The sequence below is a fragment of the Mustelus asterias genome, chromosome 13 (genome assembly GCF_964213995.1).
Source record: "Mustelus asterias chromosome 13, sMusAst1.hap1.1, whole genome shotgun sequence".
Lineage (NCBI taxonomy): Eukaryota > Metazoa > Chordata > Chondrichthyes > Carcharhiniformes > Triakidae > Mustelus > Mustelus asterias.
Window position 1 is genome coordinate 135,320 of NC_135813.1, and position 20,035 is coordinate 155,354.

The window sequence follows — 20,035 nt, forward strand, 5'->3', positions numbered from 1 at the left end:
CAATCTTTGTCATCTTTTCTGTTCTTTCTATTGTTCAATTTTCAGAATTGTCACCAATCGTTGCACAATTATATGCTTTTTCCTTAAGTTTGTTAGTCTTTTTTTAAGTTAACCCAGATGATGGGCCCACCCACTTTTGGTATGTCTATTCTGAAATATCCCTTTAAATGTCTGCCATTGCATCTCCATTGATATACCCCATAACCTCATTTGCCATTCACTTTAGCTAGCTTTGCTTGCATGCCTTCATAATTGCCCTCAAGTTTAAACTAAAAGCATTGGACAATGCATGTAAAATCCAATTATCATCATTACTCCTAGTGGTACGTTCATTCTGAGGTTATCAATTAATCCTATCTCATTGCACAATTCCAAAGCAATTATCCTAAAAACATTCTATGAACTCTTCTAAGCTACCTTTGCCCATCTGATTTTTATGTAGATTAAAATTCCCCATGATTAACACTGTACCTTTCTGACAAGCTCCCATTATTGCTTCTGTTATACTCTGTCCTACCATGTAGTTACAATTAGGGGGCCTGTCCACCACTCAAGTCACTCCTTGACTTTATCCTTTTTCATTTCAACCCAAACCACTTCGATGTCCTGGTTTCCTGAACCTAAGTCACCCTTCTCTAATGTGCTCATATCATCATTAATTAACAAAGCCACCCCTCCATCTTTTCCTAGCCTCCTGTCCTTCGTAAATGTGTCTCACCCTTTACTATTCAGATCCCAATCTATGCCACACTATAGTCATGCCTATCAGATCATACTTCAATTTCTGCTCAGTTTACCCATTTTGTTGGGACGCGATGTACATTCAGATACAGAGTTTTGTCATATTTTTGCATTATCTAGCCTCGTGCTGATTTATTCCCCTTCTTGTCATGGTCTATTGGTTCCCATATTAATACCTTTCTCTCTACTCCTTGGTATACCACATCTTCTAAAATTTGATCCCTTGCCCCCACTATTTATTTTCATTTTCCTCATTGTCCCTCGTTGCGCAGCTCACTAGAACACTAGCCAAAAGATTAATACACAAGATAAGGGCTCAGTAAGTTGTGGGGTGGTATGATTAGCATGGCTAGTGGATTGGTAAGCAAACAGGAAGCAGAGAGTAGAGATGAGTGGGGCATTTTCAGGTGGGTAAGCTGTGACCAGTGGAGTGCTACAAGGATCAGTGCTGGCGCATCAATTACTCACAATCCATTTCCAAGACTTGGACGGAGAGACAGAGTAATATATTTGAAGAAAAAAGTGGGAACATTAGTTGTGATCTTTGGAATTCTCTCAGGACCCTGCAGATTTTCAGTCATTAAGTATTCTTAAAACGGACTGACAGATGTTTGGGAATAAAGCAGGAAGGAAAAGTTGGGAATGAAGGTCAACTACGATCTTAACTAGAGGAGCAGGCACATCCTTATTTCTAAAGTTACTTGTTTCTTATTGCAAGAAGCCAAAAGTTGGACACAAATACATAAATAATTCTACTAGAAAAAGTTAAAAAGTCTCAATAAGCTAAACACACTTTGCCTTTATTCTCATCACTTCCATTGAACCCAAAAGAAATACCATGTCCAGGAGGCCAAATTCAAGTCAAGCATTTCAACAAATAGCCTTGATATTGTTGTTGAGGCTTTCCGCCCAACTCTTCAAAATGGAAAGAGTTCTTCAAAACAATTCTCTCTTCCCAATATTATAACCCAAAGAAAAAAAGTGTTTGATGTGTAACCATAGTCCCCTTTCTGTGGGATATCAGTGAACACCTACTGATGTAAATAAAAGGGGGATTTATATCTCCTCTACCTCCCAAATGTTTAATGCAAACAAGGTGTGAATTGGCTACCAGTGTGTATAGAATTTGACCCAGTTCAATGTCAATTCAAGTGTGTGCAAGAGACGGTGCTGCTGCAATAGGGCAAAGAAAGCGCAATATCATTTTGAAACACTGCTGCTCTTTTATTTTACATCAAGAATGGCAACATTTCAGACAATCTTTGATAAAATCCTTCTAAATGTTTTGTAATTACTCCCAACTCTTGAAACATCATTGTCCAAATGATTTTATTGTTCATAAATCCGCAGTCACAGAATTAAGACAAAAACTGAATAGTTAATGGGGAAGAGAGATGCAAGAGATGAAATGGTAGCTAAATATTTATTCAAAAGTTGATTGAAAATAACAACTTTAAAAAGGATCAAGTATTCTCACATAAAAGCCCAAAGCAATGCGAATTACATTTACATGCAGCATTATTTAATATTTTACCCAGACAATTACAAATGGTGCAGAAACAGACATTCAAAAGCAATACGGCAAAATAAGCTGCAAAACATATATTCATGGCCCTAAACACTGATACCTGGGAATTGCCATTACAGACCTGGTGGCCTCCACATTATTTGGTCTGTTGCGAGGTTGAAGAGAGGGCAGTGTTCATTTCTAGTGCCATAAATGTTGTACAGTCAGGTTTGCACATGTTTACAGCAGGTTAAGTTCTGTACATTTAGTTTGTTGGAAATACTGAGACTTGTAATTTACATCAGGTCCCGACCCTGGTGCTGAAACTCAATGTGACTTTAGCTCATCAGGAATGCAAACAGCAACTACCTCAATGGTGGGAAATTGCCTCCTGCGAAGCTTAAGACATCTTCACTTCAAAAAATACATTATAGCTAACTCAACAATTGAATACATTTGGATGAAAGCACTTGATCAATATTGATAGGATCAAGGCAAGTGCGGACTGGAGCAATAACTCTGCCCCACTTACAGCAAGGTAGGTACAACACTCTCTAATTCCCTGGATAAGCAGCAAATGAAACAGGAAAGGGAATTGAGGCCTGCTCAGGAAAGGATGCGGAATGTGTTAATGGCCTCTGTCTCCACACAAAACTCATCTAGTGCTAAAACAAAAATCCTGATGTTTTGAAGTCTGACTGATGGAGCCAATCGTCATTGTGGAGTGTTACTTTATTACCAGACGTCACGGTGCACAATTGCGAATGGCAGCAAGAGTTTTCTGTCTAGTCCCTCAATCTACATGTTGACTTATGATTAATCTCTGGTTCTGAAATTTTTTTATGGACACAACAGAATGACAACTGTATTCAGATGATGAACGAATAGCAGCCTGAGTGTGAGAGAACCCTAGCCAGTAGAACTGACAGCAGTTAAGCAGTTCACAGAGCCTCTGCCTTCTTCCTATTACTTACAAGCAAGAGATCCCACCTCAGGCCAAATCCATTGGTTGGGATCTCCTGCCCAAGCTGTCCAGCAAGAGACTACCACATGGAGCAAGTGACAGCATCTTGTTGATCAGTGAGGAATTCCTAATGTTTCATGAAAATCCATTTAGTGTAAATCTTAAATTACACAATCTGAAGCATCAGTGTAGACGCCAGCACAAACATCACTGACGCAAACACTCCCACAGATCAGTGAACAGTGATTTCATTTGGCTCCACTCACTTTGAGGATAGGAGCAGAGATTTCATTCCACGTGGCCATTAGTAGATTCCGCGCTCTCTCTGTTAGCTCTGGTACATCGTCTGTGGTCAGGCCACGAGTTTCCAAAGGAGGAAGAACCTGAACTGTACACTTACCTGGAAATAAAGAGAAGCCACATCACATTGGGATAGGAGAGTTTTGCTGCCCCCGTATACAGTTCGGACGGTGCCACGGTTTAATATATTTCTCCATTCAACCCCAATAAAGCTGGGGGTGGGGGTTACACAATTCTTTCCAAGCACTGGAGTCTGTGCTGTTTAATGCAGCTCAGATTGGGTAGTGTTTGGGAGGGGGGGGGCACAATGTGAATGGAGACAGCCATCTGGCCTCTTGTGCCTGTCCTTTCAAAGTATCATGAAATTAATAGACTCCCCTGTTCCTCCCTCAAGTCCTGCAATGTTTCTTTTCCCTTCAAATATTTATTCTTTTTTTCATTATTGAATCTGCTTCCACTGCCTTGTCAGGGAACACATTCCAGATCATTAAGTTTACACAATTACTTCTATACGTGGAGAAAGATTTTAGTAAATCAGCCACACATTTCTAAACACTTCAAAGACTAGACTCAAGCGTTCGAGCTTGGCTGTAATTATGGGCGGCACGGTGGCACAGTGGTTAGCACTGCTGCCTCACAGCGCCAGGGACCCAGGGTGGCATGGTGGCACAGTGATTAGCGCTGTTGCCTCAGCGCCAGGAACCTGGGGTGGCACGGTGGCACAGTGGTTAGCACTGCTGCCTCACAGCACCAGGGACTCGGGTTCAATTCTGGCCTCAGGTCACTGTCTGTGTGGAGTCTGCATGTTCTCCCCGTGTCTGTGTGGGTTTCCTCCGGGTGCTCTGGTTTCCTGCCACAGTCCAAAGATGTGTGGATTAGGTGGATTGGCCATGCTAAATTGCCCCTTAGTGTCAGGGGAATTAGCAGAGTAAATATGTGGGGTTACGGAGATAGGCCTGGGTGGGACTGTTGTCAGTGCAGGCTCGATGGGCCAAATGGCCTCCTTCTGCACTGTAGGATTCTCTGAAAATCAGATTAATTGAAGAGCTGATGAGCAGGAGAACCCAGCTTTCAAATACAGCAGCTTTGAAGATGTGTTAAGGGAATTGAATCAATCATTTGAAAAGTTAAGTAAAAGTCGAGAAACAAGAGTTCAAACTCATTAATGCCACAATTCAATGGATGCAAAAATGATTTGTGTGAAAGAGTTGAAGGGCAGGAGTGTCTGTCCTTCAGTGAGTGGTCTTCAGATAAGAACAGAGGCAGCCTGTTTTCAGGCTGAGCCAACCCACGGTAACAGTTTTAAAACTTCTAGTTAATGAGCAGACTATACAGTCTGAGACGAGGAAAGGGCTGAAATGGGCCTTCTTCAGGCAAGTTGACAAAGTTCAGATACATACCAGAGGTAAACCTTTTCTCTGCTCTGTTGTAGAAGTCATTGTAAGAGGAGAACACCACTGGGATAATTGGAACCTGAAAACAGTAGATGTAATTAAACAGTTCAATAATCAATGTTGGCTGGACTATTGCTTCCTCTGCTCCTGGAATCAGGTATCCAACTTCCCTGAAGTTTGGTACCCACGACCAAGATAAAGTAAGCAAATGTCAAATCTGAAATATATAAATAAAAGATTCTGGAACTGACAGCAAATTCTTCAGTGTGGGTGAAAAACTGGTAACATTTCAGATGCGACCTCTGAAAAAGACGGAGTTGACATTAGGAAGACTAAATCCGAGTAACACTGATTCTGAATAGAAAGAGGTTAGTGAAAATGAAAAGGATAATCAGGTCTCAGCACTGCTCCATAATCTCAATAGGACTTTCAGGAGCTTTGAACATCTTTCCTTCCAGTCAAATACCTTCAGCTAAAGGCAGAAAAGAGAGCTGGCCCTACATCCCCCTCTTTTCCTCACTTTAAACACAGACTGTGGGTATGGAAGCTGAGCTGCGTCTCACGGTCATGGCTTGAAGCTCGACTTAAAGCTGAGCAAAAGCTTTTCGGCTACATTTCAGTGCCGGGGCATGGGTGGGTCACAAGGCAGAGGGTTGGGTGTGGTGGTTGAGACTGCGTAATTGGGCTACAGTGTCAGAGGGGCAGAGCCTTTCAGATGAAATGTCAACCTGAGGCCTACAGCTTCCCATTCACATGGTATGATTTGAAGAGCTGTGGAATTCTTCCTGGAGCTCTGGCCAATATTTACACCCAACCAAACACTTCTAAACATTATCTGGCCTCACACCTACTGTTTGTGGGAGCTTGCTGTGGACAAATTAGCTGTCATCTTTTAGACTCTGGACCAGCTTTGTGATATCCTGTATAAATGCAAGTCCTGTCATTTTTACCGTCCAAAGCAGATGACTTTTGCACATTTGGGACTTTGCACAGCTCTCCAACCTTCATACAAAAATTAGGTCGGTAAAAAGTTATTCTTCTGTACTTTTGACCACAAATAGCCCCCTTTTTCCAGTTTTCTATTGGCTTGTTCACACATCTTTTTTAAGTTCAAACTGATGTGGTTCAGAGACAGAGCTGGGAAGATGAGAACATACTCTGATGTGTGGGATGTCAGTATATTCCTCAGGATCTGTATTGGGCCTCACTTTTCATCTTTCAATGAAGGAAGAAAGTTATTTATCTAAGTTTGCAAATGACATTACTGACATCAAGCTTGGAGACACAATAAGCTGTGTATATGATAACACATCAGTCAAGAAAGGTACACTGCTGTAGTAGGCAGCACACTGAAAGACACCAGGATATTAGAGTTAAACAATGAGGGTATGTTGCATAAACGTGGCTAGGATTTCCTCGAGCGCACAATACAACAGGTTTCGGCAACACACACACTGCAATACAATAGGTCCTCACTTAGTGTCCCCAAAAATCACGTCAAATGAAAAAACTTTAAGCGAAATAAATGCAAAAACTCTGACGAGTCACATGGACTTGAAACATTAACTCTTACTCTCCCCACAGATGCTGCCAGACCTGCTGAGTTTTTTTCTGACTAAATGAAACATTGGTTCCCATAGGAATCAATATTCAAACTGTATTTAGGTTGTACATGAACCTGTTCATCAGAAAAAAACAAATATTCAAACCTTATACCCTCAAGTTGAAAGATTTTACATTCCTACATCGGTAAATGAAATAAAAGTTTAAAAATAAAGAAAAAAATTCCACTTCATGTATTTCCTGCACACTGCAGATCCTACTTCCCAAACTTCCTGCTCCTTGATCCTTCTGGATCTCTGAGTTCTGGCCTCCTCGTCTCCCCTTCCTGACCTCTCCGTTCCGACCATGTGACCTTTCACCCTCTTGCTGCTTCCCTCTCCTGAACCCTCACTCTGCACAGGGGTTCAGAAGAGCAGCAAAGCAAAACTTTTATTTTTTAAGGACAGATTGTAGCAGCCAAGATCAACACTTATCAGAACTTGGGCTCTGGATTGGATCTGGATCTTCACCAGGAACGTAAGTCTGGGAGGGAGCAGGGAAGAGGCCACAACTTGGGACACTGAGGGGCAGAATAGGGCGCTCCAAACTGGCACCAATCGGATCACACAAGAAGCGGCATTAAAATGAATCTCACGATGCTCAACGAGATGACATGCCCCATTAACTAACTGATGTCCAACACACAATGAGAACTTATTGCACACAGAACACGTTTGGACCACTAAATGCCAAACTGAAAATTCTTTGTTTTCTACACAACCTGAACCCAGGAACCCCACATTCCAAACCCCAGTGGAACCTCACCTCTCTGTTAGCACATTTCCCACATTGGAACTGTTTTTACCTGTGCCTGCACGGCCAAGTGGAAAGCTCCTCGCTTAAAAGGCAGCATGTTGCCATCATGATTTCTGGTCCCTTCTGGAAACACCCACAATCTGATCTGGAGGGAAACAGAGGTAATATCAGTACAGAATATGGTTAAGCTAAAAGCCAAAGCATAACCTCAGTTTGAGGTTTATTACCAAATAGCACTCAAAAACACTTGCTTTAAATTTACATTAAGCTCCTAGAGTACTGCATCAATCGTTACCTCTTCATGGTCCGGTCTGGCAAAAGATCATCAGCCTAAAATGTTAGCGGTTTTATTCTCTCCAAATATTTCCAGCATCCGCAATATTTTACTTGTGTTATGACCTGGAAATTCTGCCAGAAAACCTCAACTTGAAAATATTAAAGACACAACTAGGGACAGCTCTCCTCGAACAGCAAAAAACACTTTAGCGGGAGAAAACAAACAGGCAAATAGAAAACAGCAAAGATTCATCAGATATTTGAAGGAATGGTTTTGGGGAGGTTCTGAAGCAGAGAGTATTCGACAGGGGCAGAGCAGCTAGCTGGGCACCCGGACCTCAGGGCCAGAATGCCCAGTGGGCAGCCAGACCTCAGGGCCAGAGTGCCCAGGACACCAGGGCTCATTGCGTCTTGGAAGTGCAGCAGAGAGGGAGAGATTCGCGAGAGGAGTGCTGCGGGTAAGCGCTGTTATTTTTTAACTTACTTTTTCGCGGGTTTTTTCTTTAAAAATATCTAAACCCGGAAGTGGTCGCGCAGGGAGGTCTGGGAGAGAGAGATTTTTTTTTCCCCCCAATAAATTGGAACAGAGAGGAATCCCGATACTCTACACTTGTAGAGTATCCCACCCTCCCTCCTCCTCTAACCTAAAAAAAAGACTCAGTGAGAGCAGGGCTTTGGAGAAAACAGGAGGAGGAAAGGTAAGTTTAAAATTTTCATTCACTTTTTTTTTCCCTGTGTGTTTAAAGGGGCAATTATGAGTGTGAGGCCAGTATGTTGTTCCCAATGTAGGATGTGGGAGGTCCTGGAGGCTCCTAGCCTCCCGGACGACCATATCTGTGCTGGGTGTGTTGAGCTGCGGTTCCTAAGGGACCATGTTAGGGAACTGGAATTGCAGCTCGAGGACCTTCGCCGGGTTAGGGATAGTGAGGAGGTCATTGACAGGAGCTATCGGCAGGTGGTCACACCGGGACCACGGGAGGAGGGTAACTGGGTAACAGTGAGGAAGGAGAAAGCTCGGTTGATGGTGAGCACCCCGGTGGATGTGCCCCTTAATAATAAGTACTCCTGTCTGAGTACTACTGGGGTGGACAGCCCACCTGGGGGAAGCAGCGGTGGCAGTGTCTCTGGAGCTGAGCCTGGCCCAGTAGTGCAAAAGGGTAAGGAAAGGAGGGTAGTGCTAATTGGGGACTCTACGGTGAGGGGGTCAGATAGGCGTTTTTGCGGACACAGACGGGGCTCTCGGATGGTGGTTTGCCTCCCTGGTGCAGGGGTCCGGGATGTCTCTGGTCGAGTCTCAGAAATCCTGAAGGGGGAGGGAGAGGAGCCGAAGGTCGTGATGCATATAGGTACTGCTGACATAGGTAGGAAGAGGGAAGGGGTCATGAAAAGAGAATATAGGGAGTTAGGTAGACAGCTGAGAAAGAGGAATGCAAAGGTAGTAATCTCGGGATTGCTGCCTGTGCCGCGGGAGAGTGAGAACAGGAATCGGTGGAGAATGAATGCGTGGCTGAGGGACTGGAGCAAGGGACAAGGATTTGGGCATTTGGATCATTGGGACCTCTTTAGGGGCAGGTGTGACCTGTTTAAAAAAGACGGGTGGCACTTGAATCCCAGGGGGACCAATATCCTGGCGGGAATGTTGGCTAAGGCTACTGGAGAGACTTTAAACTAGAAAGGTTGGGGGGAGGGAATCGAAATGAGGGGACTGAGAGCGAGGAGGTTAGCTCGCATATAGATAAGGAATGTAAACAGGGTAAGAGGGAGGTTAGACGAGTGATGGAGAAGGGAAGTGCTCAGGCTGAAGGTCTGAGATGTGTCTATTTTAATGCCAGGAGTGTAGTGAATAAAGTGGATGAGCTTAGAGCGTGGATTGCTGCTTCGAATTGTGATGTGGTGGCCATTACGGAGACTTGGATGTCTCAGGGACAGGACTGGGTGCTTCAGGTGCCGGGTTTTAGATGTTTCAGGAAGGACAGGGAGGGAGGCAAGAGAGGGGGGGGAGTGGCACTGTTGATCAGGGATAGTGTCACGGCTGTAGAGAAGGTGGACGCCGTGGAGGGATTGACTACGGAGTCTCTGTGGGTGGAGGTTAGGAACAGGAAGGGGTCGGTAACGTTGCTGGGTGTTTTCTATAGGCCGCCCAATAGTAACAGAGATGTTGAGGAGCAGATGGGGAAACAGATCCTGGAGAGATGTAGGAATAACAGAGTTGTCGTGATGGGAGATTTTAATTTCCCAAACATAGATTGGAATATCCCTAGGGCTAGGGGTTTGGATGGAGAGGAGTTTGTTAGGTGTGTCCAGGAGAGTTTCCTGACACAGTATGTGGATAAGCCTACTAGAGGAGAGGCTGTACTTGATCTGGTGCTGGCTAATGAACCTGGACAGGTGGAGGATCTCTCGGTGGGTGAGCATCTTGGGGATAGCGATCATAATTCTATCTCCTTCACGATAGCATTGGAAAGAGATAGGATCAGGCAGGCTAGGAAAGTGTTTCTCTGGAGTAAAGGGAAATACAGTGTCATCAGGGAGGAAATTAGACGGGTAAATTGGAAGGAGGCATTCTTGGGGAAAAGTACCGAAGGAAAGTGGAGGATTTTCAAGGAATGTTTGTCTGGAGCTCTGCATGACAACGTTCCGATGAGACAGGGGGGTGTTGGTAGGGTACGGGAACCATGGTGCACGAAGGTTGTGATGAACCTGGTGAATAAGAAAAGAGAGGCGTACAGAAGGTTCAGAGAGCTAGGAGGTGTTAAGGATTTAGAGGAGTATACGGGATGTAGGAAGGAGCTTAAGAAGGAAATTAGGAGAGCGAGAAGGGGTCATGAGAAGGCCTTGGCGGGTAAGATTAAGGAGAATCCCAAGGCTTTCTACAAATATGTCAAGAGTAAAAGGATGAGATGTGAAGGCATAGGACCCTTAAAAGGTGAAGGGGGAAAAGTTTGTGCGGAACCGTTAGAAATGGCGGAGGTGCTTAATGAATACTTTACCTCGGTATTCACGGTGGAAAGGGATCTGGGTGGTTGTACTGCTGGTTTGCGGTGGACAGAAAGGATCGAGCATGTGGACATAAAGAAAGAGGATGTGTTGGAACTATTGAATGGCATCAAGGTTGGTAAGTCGCCGGGACCGGATGGGATGTACCCCAGGTTACTGTGGGAGGCGAGGGAGGAGATTGCGGAGCCTTTGGCGATGATCTTTGCATCGTCGATGGAGATGGGAGAGGTTCCGAAGGATTGGAGGATTGCAGATGTGGTCCCTATATTCAAGAAAGGGAACAGGGACAGCCCGGGAAATTACCGACCGGTGAGTCTAACCTCAGTGGTTGGTAAGTTGATGGAGAGGATCCTGAGAGACAGGATTTATGATCATCTAGAGAAGTTTAGTATGATCAAAAGTAGTCAGCACGGCTTTGTCAAGGGCAGGTCGTGCCTTATGAGCCTGGTTGAGTTCTTTGAAAATGTGACCAAACACATTGACGAAGGAAGAGCGGTGGATGTGGTCTATATGGACTTCAGCAAGGCGTTCGATAAGGTCCCCCATGCAAGACTTCTTGAGAAAGTGAGAGGGCATGGGATCCAAGGGGCTGTTGCCTTGTGGATCCAGAACTGGCTTGCCTGCAGAAGGCAGAGAGTGGCTGTGGAGGGGTCTTTCTCTGCATGGAGGTCAGTGACCAGTGGAGTGCCCCAGGGATCTGTTCTGGGACCCTTGCTGTTTGTCATTTTCATAAATGACCTGGATGAGGAAGTGGAGGGATGGGTTGGTAAGTTTGCTGATGACACCAAGGTAGGTGGTGTTGTGGATAGTTTGGAGGGATGTCAGAAGTTGCAGCGAGACATAGATAGAATGCAAGACTGGGCGGAGAAGTGGCAGATGGACTTCAACCCGGATAAGTGTGTGGTGATCCATTTTGGCAGATCCAATGGTATGAAGCAGCAGTATAATATGAAGGGTACCATTCTTAGCAGTGTAGAGGATCAAAAGGACCTTGGGGTCCGGGTCCATAGGACTCTTAAATCGGCCTCGCAGGTGGAGGATGCGGTCAAGAAGGCGTACGGCGTACTGGCCTTCATTAATCGAGGGATTGAGTTTAGGAGTCGGGAGATAATGCTGCAGCTTTATAGGACCCTGGTTAGACCCCACTTGGAGTACTGCGCGCAGTTCTGGTCACCTCATTACAGGAAAGATGTTGAAGCCATTGAAAGGGTGCAGAGGAGATTTACAAGGATGTTGCCTGGATTGGGGGGCATGCCTTATGAGGATAGGTTGAGGGAGCTTGGTCTCTTCTCCCTGGAGAGACGAAGGATGAGAGGTGACCTGATAGAGGTTTACAAGATGTTGAGAGGTCTGGATAGGGTAGACTCTCAGAGGCTATTTCCAAGGGCTGAAATGGTTGCTACGAGAGGACATAGGTTTAAGGTGCTGGGGGGTAGGTACAGAGGAGATGTCAGGGGTAAGTTTTTCACTCAGAGGGTGGTGGGTGAGTGGAATCGGCTGACGTCGGTGGTGGTGGAGGCAAACTCGTTGGGGTCTTTTAAGAGACTTCTGGATGAGTACATGGGATTTAATGGGATTGAGGGCTATAGATAGGACTAGAGGTGGGGATGTGATCGGCGCAACTTGTGGGCCGAAGGGCCTGTTTGTGCTGTGGCTTTCTATGTTCTACCCTGATTGGCAATGGGAATAAGGCTGGTTTTACCCACACTATGCCATCCTGAAGGCCTGCTATTTCTCATTTGTTTATTTATTTATTAGTTATAAGTAGGCTTTCATTAACACTGCAATGAAGTTACTGTGAAAATCCCCTAGTTGCCAAACTCTGGCACCTGTTCGGGTCAATGCACCTAACCAGCACATCTTTCGGACTGTGGGAGGAAACCGGAGTACCCGGAGGAAACCCACGCAGATACGGGGAGAACATGCCAACTCCACACAAACAGTGGCCCAAGCCGGGTCCCTGGCGCTGTGAGGCAGCAGTGCTAACCACTGCGCCACCATGCCACCCTGCTGCACTGGAGAAGGTGCAACAGTGATTCACCCGAGAGCATTTAACAGCTCGGGAAAGGCTGAACAGTCTGGGAAATCTGTCTCTAGAAAAGAGAAAACTGAAGGGCGACCTGATGGAAGTTTGTGAAGCAACAGAGGATCATCGGAGTTAGGAGCAGGAGCAGAGGCCACTCAGCCCCTCCTTGAGCCTGCTGCCCCCCCCCCCCCAATATCCCTTGATCCCTTTAGCACCTAGAGCTAAATCTAATTTCTTCTTGAAGTCACATATTTTGGCCTCAAGTCAGCTTCATGGTAAAAACTGGGCGACATGGACAAGTTGGGCCAAAGGGCTTGTTTCCCTGCTGTAAACCTCTGACTCCATAACTATATTCTGTGGTAGTGAATTCCACACATTCACCCACCTTCTGGGTGAAAACATTTCTCCTCACTTCAGTTCTAAAAGGTTTCCCCCTTACCCTCAAACTATGACCCCTAGTTCTGGACTCTCCCACCATTGGGAACATTCTTCCTGAATCTACCCTGTCCAACCCTGTTAGAATTTTATAAGTTTCTATGAGATCCCCTCTCTTCTAAATTCCAATAAATATAATCCTCACCAACTTAGTCTCTCCTCATATGACAGACCTGCCATCCCAGGAATCAGCCTGGTCAACCTTCGCTGTACTCCCTCTATAGCAAGGACATCCTTCCTTAGATAAGGACACCAAAACTGCACACAATACTCCAGGTGAGGCCTCACCAACTCCCTATACAATTGCAGCAAAATATCCCTATCCTCAAATCTTCTTGCTATGAAGGTTAACATACCATTTGCCTTCTTTATTATCTGCTGTACCTGCATGTTAGTTTTCTGTGACTCATGAACGAGGACACCCAGATCCCTCTGCACCGGAGCACCCCGAAGTCTCTCCCCAGTTAAGATAATAAGTCACCTTCCCATTTTTCCGACCAAAATGCACGACCTCACACTTATCCATGTTAAATTCCATCTGCCATCTTTTGGTCCACTCTCCTAACCGATCTATATCCATTTGCAAGGTTCTTATTTCCTCATTGCAACTCACTGTCCCGCCTATTTTTGTGTCATCAGCAAATTTGTATCGAAGTCGTTAATATAGATTGTAAATAGCTGGGGCCCGAGGACTGAACCCTGTGGCACCCCCACTCGTTACTTCCTGGCATCCAGAAAAAAAACGATTTATCCCAACTCTGTCTTCTGTCCATCATGATGTGGAGATGCCGGCGTTGGACTGGGGTAAGCACAGTAAGAAGTCTCACAACACCAGGTTAAAGTCCAACAGGTTTATTTGGTAGCAAATACCATAAGCTTTCGGAGCGCTGCCTCTTCGTCAGATGGAGTGGTTATCTGTTCTCAAACAGTGCAAACAGACACAGAAATCAAATCAGTATTCTGTAATTTGATTTCTGTGTCTGTTTGCACTGTTTGAGAACAGTGAACAAATATGTGGGGGTAGGGCCTGGGTGGGATTGTGGTCAGTGCAGACTCGATGGGCCGAATGGCCTCCTTCTGCACTGTAGGGTTTCTATGATTTCTATGATAACCACTCCATCTGACGAAGGGGCAGCGCTCCGAAAGCTTATGGTATTTGCTACCAAATAAACCTGTTGGACTTTAACCTGGTGTTGTGAGACTTCTTACTGTTCTGTCCATCAGCCAGTCACCTATCCAAGCTAACAAAATACCCTTAATCCCATGTGATCTAAACTTGTGAATTAACTTTTTGTGCGGCACCTTATCCAAAGCATTCCGGAAGAATCCGGTACTGTATCCTCAACAATGACCAAAGCAGCAGAACTTCCATGAGGACAGGCAATGATATCCACAAGATATATTTAGAATACAGGAGGGTACACAAACACCAATAGATGTCTGTTAGTGGTTTTCTTGGGTATGGCCAAGAGCCAACAGGGGGGATTATTGTAGGGTAATATCGGGGATTGTGTCTTTTGTATTTTAATTTATATGTCCATTCATATTTAATTTAATTGAGTTTTTTGAAGGGGTAACCAAGAAGGTCGATGAGGGCAGTGCAGTTGCTGTTGTCTACATGGACTTTAGCAAGGCCTTTGACAAGGTACCGCATGATAGGTTGTTGCATCAAGTTAAATCTCACGGGATCCAGGGTAAGGTATCTAAATGGATACAAAATTGGCTTCTTGACAGAGGGTGGTTGTAGAGAGTTGTTTTTCAAACTGGAGGCCTGTGACCAGTGGTGTGCCTCAGGGATCAGTGCTGGGCCCACTGTTATTTGTCATTTATATTAATGATTTGGATAAGAACATAGGGGGCATGGTTAGCGAGTTTGCAGATGACACCAAGATTGGTGGCATAGTGGACAGTGAAGAAAGTTATCTCCAATTGCAACAGGATCTTGATCAATTGGGCCAGTGGGCTGATGAATGGCAGATGGAGTTTAATTTAGACAAATGTGAGGTGATGCATTTTGATAGATTGAACCAGGGCAGGACTTACTCAGTTAATGGTAGGGTGTTGGGGAGAGTTACAGAAAAAAGAAATCTAGGGGTACATGTTCATAGCTCCTTGAAAGTGGAGTCACAGGGGGACAGAGTGGTGAAGAAGGCATTCGGCATGCTTGGTTAGATGTGCATTAATGTGTAGGTTAGATGGATAGGAAATGTGTGGGGTTACGGGAATAGGACCTGGGTAACGTACTCTGTCGGGGAGTCAGTGCAGACTCAATGGGCCAATTAGCCTCTTCTGCACTGCAGGGATTCTATGATTCTATTCTCTTTGGACCAAAGGAGATTTGATAGAGGTGTACAAGATTATAAAACGCTTAGATAAAGTAGACAAAGAAAACTGTTCCCATTAGCAGCTGGTACAATGACCTAAGGATTTAAGTGCTAGGTTTTGGGCAACAGATGAAGAAGGAATAGGAGGAATAACTTTTTAAATGCAGACCTGGAACACACTGTCTAGGAGATCGATGGAAGCCAAGAAAATGAAATAATTGAAAAGGAAATTAGATGGGAACTTGAGGGAAATAAACTTGCAGGATTACAGGGATAGAGCATGGGAATGATTCCTTAAAAGAGGGCTGACATGGTCTCAATGGGATGAATGGTCTCCTTCTGGCCCGTAAAGACTATGACACTGAAGAAGTTTAACACCATCAAAGTAGCCTGCTTGATTTGACACTCCATCCACCACCTTAAATATTCGCTCCCTCCATGACTGATGTACAGTGGTAGCACTGCGTACCATCTACAAGATGCACTGCAGGAACTCACCAAGGCTCCTTAGACAGCACCTTCCCAAACCCACAACCACTACCACTTAAAAGGATAAGGGCAGCAAACACAAGGGAACATCACCACCTGAAGGTTTCCCTCGAAGTTACTCACCATCCTGACTTGGAAATATATTGCCATTCCTTCACTGTTACTAGATCAAATCCTGGAATTCCCTCTTTAACAGCACTGTGGGTGTACCTACACCAACGGACTGCAGCGGTTCAAGAAGGCAGCTTGCCACCACCTTCTCAAGGGCAATTAAAATATAGGCCGAGCCAGCAAGGCCCTCATCCAATGAAAAAAATTAAAAACAATACCACATTGAGTGGGCTAAGGTGACTAGCATAGATGCAGAAGGGGAAACTCAATAAACATGCATGGATAAAAGAAACAGGGTATTTTATAACTAGATAGAGGAGGATAGGAGGCAGCTAGAGTGGGTCAAATGGCCTGTAAATACTTGGGAACTTCAAATTCCCCTCATCCAAGAGATGGGGGAGAGTGGCAGAGTAGTAATTTTATTGGACTAGTAATCCAGAGACCCAAGCGAATGCTCTGGTGACAAGATTTCATGGGAGCTGATGAAATTTGAATTGAATTAATAAAACTCTGGCACATAAAGCTCGCCTCAGTAATATTATCTATGAAACTATCATCGATTGTCCTAAAAATCCACCTAATTTACTATAGGCCTACATGTGACTCTAGACCCACAGCAATGTGACTCTTTACTGCCCTCTGAAATAGGCAATAAAATTTTGGTCTTGCCAGTGAAACCCATACCCCATGGAAGAATAAAGGAAAAAATATAAACACTGCCTTTAACTGGGTTTGAGTCTCGAGATAAGGGAAGAATGGAGGAGGAAAGGTGTGGGAATGGGTAGAAAGATAAGTGGAGAACACATGGCATAGTTAGAATATCATTGAATAATATAATTTGGATATCATTGTAATCTTACTGAAGTGTACAAGATTCTAACAGGACAGATGTAGGAAAGATGTGTTCTCCGGTGGGGGGGGCCTAGAACAAGAGGGCACAGTTTCACAATAAGGATAAGCCATTAAGACTGAGTTATAGAACATAGAACAGCTACAGCACAAACAGGCCCTTCGGCCCACAAGTTGCGCCGAACATGTCCCTACCTACTCGGCTTACCTATAACCCTCTATCTTACTAACTTCCATGAACTTATCCAAAAGTGTCTTAAAAGACCCTATCGAATCTACCTCCACCACCACTACCGGCAGCCGATTCCACGCACCCACCACCCTCTGAGTGAAAAACTTACCCCTAACATCTCCTCTGTACCTTAAACCTGTGACCTCTTGTGGCAACCATTTCAGCCCTGGGTAAAAGCCTCTGAGAATCCACTCTATCAATACCCCTCAACATCTTATACACCTCTATCAGGTCACCTTTCATCCTTCGCCTCTCCAAGGAGAAAAGACCTAGCTTTCTCAACCTATCCTCATAAGGCATGCCACCTAATCCAGGCAACATCCTTGTAAATCTCCTCTGCACCCTTTCTATGGCTTCCACATCCTTTCTGTAATGAGGCGACCAGAACTGGGCACAGTACTCCAGGTGGGGTCTGACCAGGGTCGTATACAGCTGCAGCATTATAGAACATAGAACAGTACAGCACAGAACAGGCCCTTCGGCAACACGATGTTGTGCCGAGCTTTATCTGAAACCAAGATCAAGCTATCCCACTTCCTATCATCCTGGTGTGCTCCATGTGCCTATCCAATAACCGCTTAAATGTTCCTAAAGTGTCTGACTCCACTATCACTGCAGGCAGTCCATTCCACACCCCAACCACTCTCTGCGTAAAGAACCTACCTCTGATATCCTTCCTGTATCTCCCACCACGAACCCTATAGTTATGCCCCCTTGTAATAGCTCCATCCACCCGAGGAAATAGTCTTTGAACGTTCACTCTATCTATCCCCTTCATCATTTTATAAACCTCCATTAAGTCTCCCCTCAGCCTCCTCCGCTCCAGAGAGAACAGCCCTAGCTCCCTCAACCTTTCCTCATAAGACCTACCCTCCAAACCAGGCAGCATCCTGGTAAATCTCCTCTGCACTCTTTCCAGCGCTTCCACATCCTTCATCTCACGTGAGATGCCATCATCTCACGTGAGAACACCATCTACCAGGTACACGGTACCTACTCTTGCAACTCAGCCAACATTGTCTACCTGATATGCTGCAGGAAAGGATGTCCCGAGGCATGGTACATTGGGGAAACCATGCAGACACTACGACAACGGATGAATGAACACCGCTCGACAATCACCAGGCAAGACTCTTCTCTTCCTGTGGGGGAGCACTTCAGCAGTCACGGGCATTCAGCCTTGGATCTTCAGGTAAGCGTTCTCCAAGGCGGCCTTCACAACACACGACAGCGCAGTCGCTGAGCAGAAACTGATAGCCAAGTTCCGCACACATGAGGACGGCCTAAACCGGGATGTTGGATTTAAGTCACATTATCAGTAACCCCCACAGCTTGCCTCCTGGGCTTGTAGAATCTCACTAGCTGTTCTGTCTGGAGACAATACACATTTCTTTAACCTGTGTTTAATGTTCCCTCCACCCACATTGTCTGTACCTTTAAGACCTGGCTGGCTGTAGGATTTGCATTCTAATCAGTATTCTGCAACTTGATTTTGTCTGTTTGCCCTGTTTGAGAGCACATTTCCACTCCATCTGACGAAGGAGCAGTGCTCCGAAAGCTTATGGTATTTGCTACCAAATAAACCTGTTGGACTTTAACCTGGTGTTGTGAGACTTCTTACCGTGTTCACCCCAGTCCAACGCCGGCATCTCCACATCATTTCGATCAGATAGCCAGTTACCTATCCAATCGGCCAACTTTCCCTCTATCCTACACCTCCTTACTTTCATCATAAGCCGACCATGGGGGTCCTTATCAAACGCCTTACTAAAATCCATGTATACGACATCAACTGCCCTACCTTCATCAACACACTTAGTTACCTCCTCAAAAAATTCTATCAAATTTGTGAGGCACGACTTGCCCTTCACCAATCTGTGCTGACTATCCTGGATTAATCCGCACCTTTCTAAATGGTCGTAAATCCCATCCCTAAGAACCTTTTCCATCAATTTACCAACCACCGAAGTAAGACTAACCGGTCTATAATTACCAGGGTCATTTCTATTCCCTTTCTTAAACAGAGGAACATTAAACATTATCTCCCGATTTCTAAACTCAATTCCTCTATTGATGAAGGCCAGCATTCCATACGCCTTCTTAACCACAGCCTCCACCTGCGACGCTGCTTTGAGCGTCCTATGAACCCGGACCCCAAGATCTTTCTGATCTTCCACACTGCCAAGCATCTTACCCTTATTATATTCTTTCATCCTATTCGACCTGCCAAAATGAAGCACCACACACTTATCTGGGTTGAAGTCCATCTGCCACTTCTCCGCCCAGTCTTGCATCTTATCTATGTCTCGTTGCAACTGCTGACATCCCTCTACACTACCCACAACACCTCCAACCTTTGTGTCATCAGCAAACTTGCCAACCCATCCTTCCACTTCCTCATCCAGGTCATTTATAAAAATCACAAAGAGCAAGGGTCCCAGAACAGATCCCTGGGGCACTCCACTGGTGACCGACCTCCATGCTGAAAAAGACCCATCTGCAACCACTCTTTGCCTTCTGTGGGCAAGCCAGTTCTGAATCCACAAGGCAATGTCCCCTTGTATCCCATGTCCCTTCACTTTCTCAATAAGCCTTGCATGGGGCACCTTATCAAATGCCTTGCTGAAATCCATATAAACTACATCTACCGCTCTTCCCTCATCTATGTGTCTAGTTACATCTTCAAAAAATTCAATTAGGCTCGTAAGGCATGATCTGCCTTGGACAAAGCCGTGCTGGTTATTTCTGATCATACTATTCCTCTCCAGATGTTCATAAATCCTGCCTCTCAGGATCTTCTCCATCAACTTACCAACCACTGAGGTTAGACTCACGGTCTATAATTTCCCAGGCTATCTCTTCTCCCTTTCTTGAATAACGGAACCACATCCGCAATCCTCCGGAACCTCTCCTGCCTCCATTGATGACGCAAAGATCATCACCAGAGGCTCAGCAATCTCTTCTCTCGCCTCCCACAGTAACCTGGGGTACATCCCATCCGGTCCCGGCGATTTACCTAACATGATGCTTTT

The 20,035-nt window shown here is 45.1% G+C and overlaps 1 protein-coding gene across 1 annotated transcript in view; it reads right to left on the reverse strand.

The window, feature by feature from the left end:
* Positions 1-1,944: 1,944 nt before the first annotated feature.
* The window catches only part of agpat2 (1-acylglycerol-3-phosphate O-acyltransferase 2 (lysophosphatidic acid acyltransferase, beta)), a 68,355-nt gene continuing 50,264 nt past the window's right edge, over positions 1,945-20,035 (reverse strand). The window contains exons 4-6 of the mRNA XM_078226149.1: positions 7,314-7,409; positions 4,913-4,985; positions 1,945-3,612 (exon numbers count right to left, since the gene is read on the reverse strand). Coding sequence (XP_078082275.1) covers positions 3,461-3,612; positions 4,913-4,985; positions 7,314-7,409 — 321 coding nt within the window. The 3' untranslated portion in view covers positions 1,945-3,460. The remainder of the gene's footprint in view (positions 3,613-4,912; positions 4,986-7,313; positions 7,410-20,035) is intronic.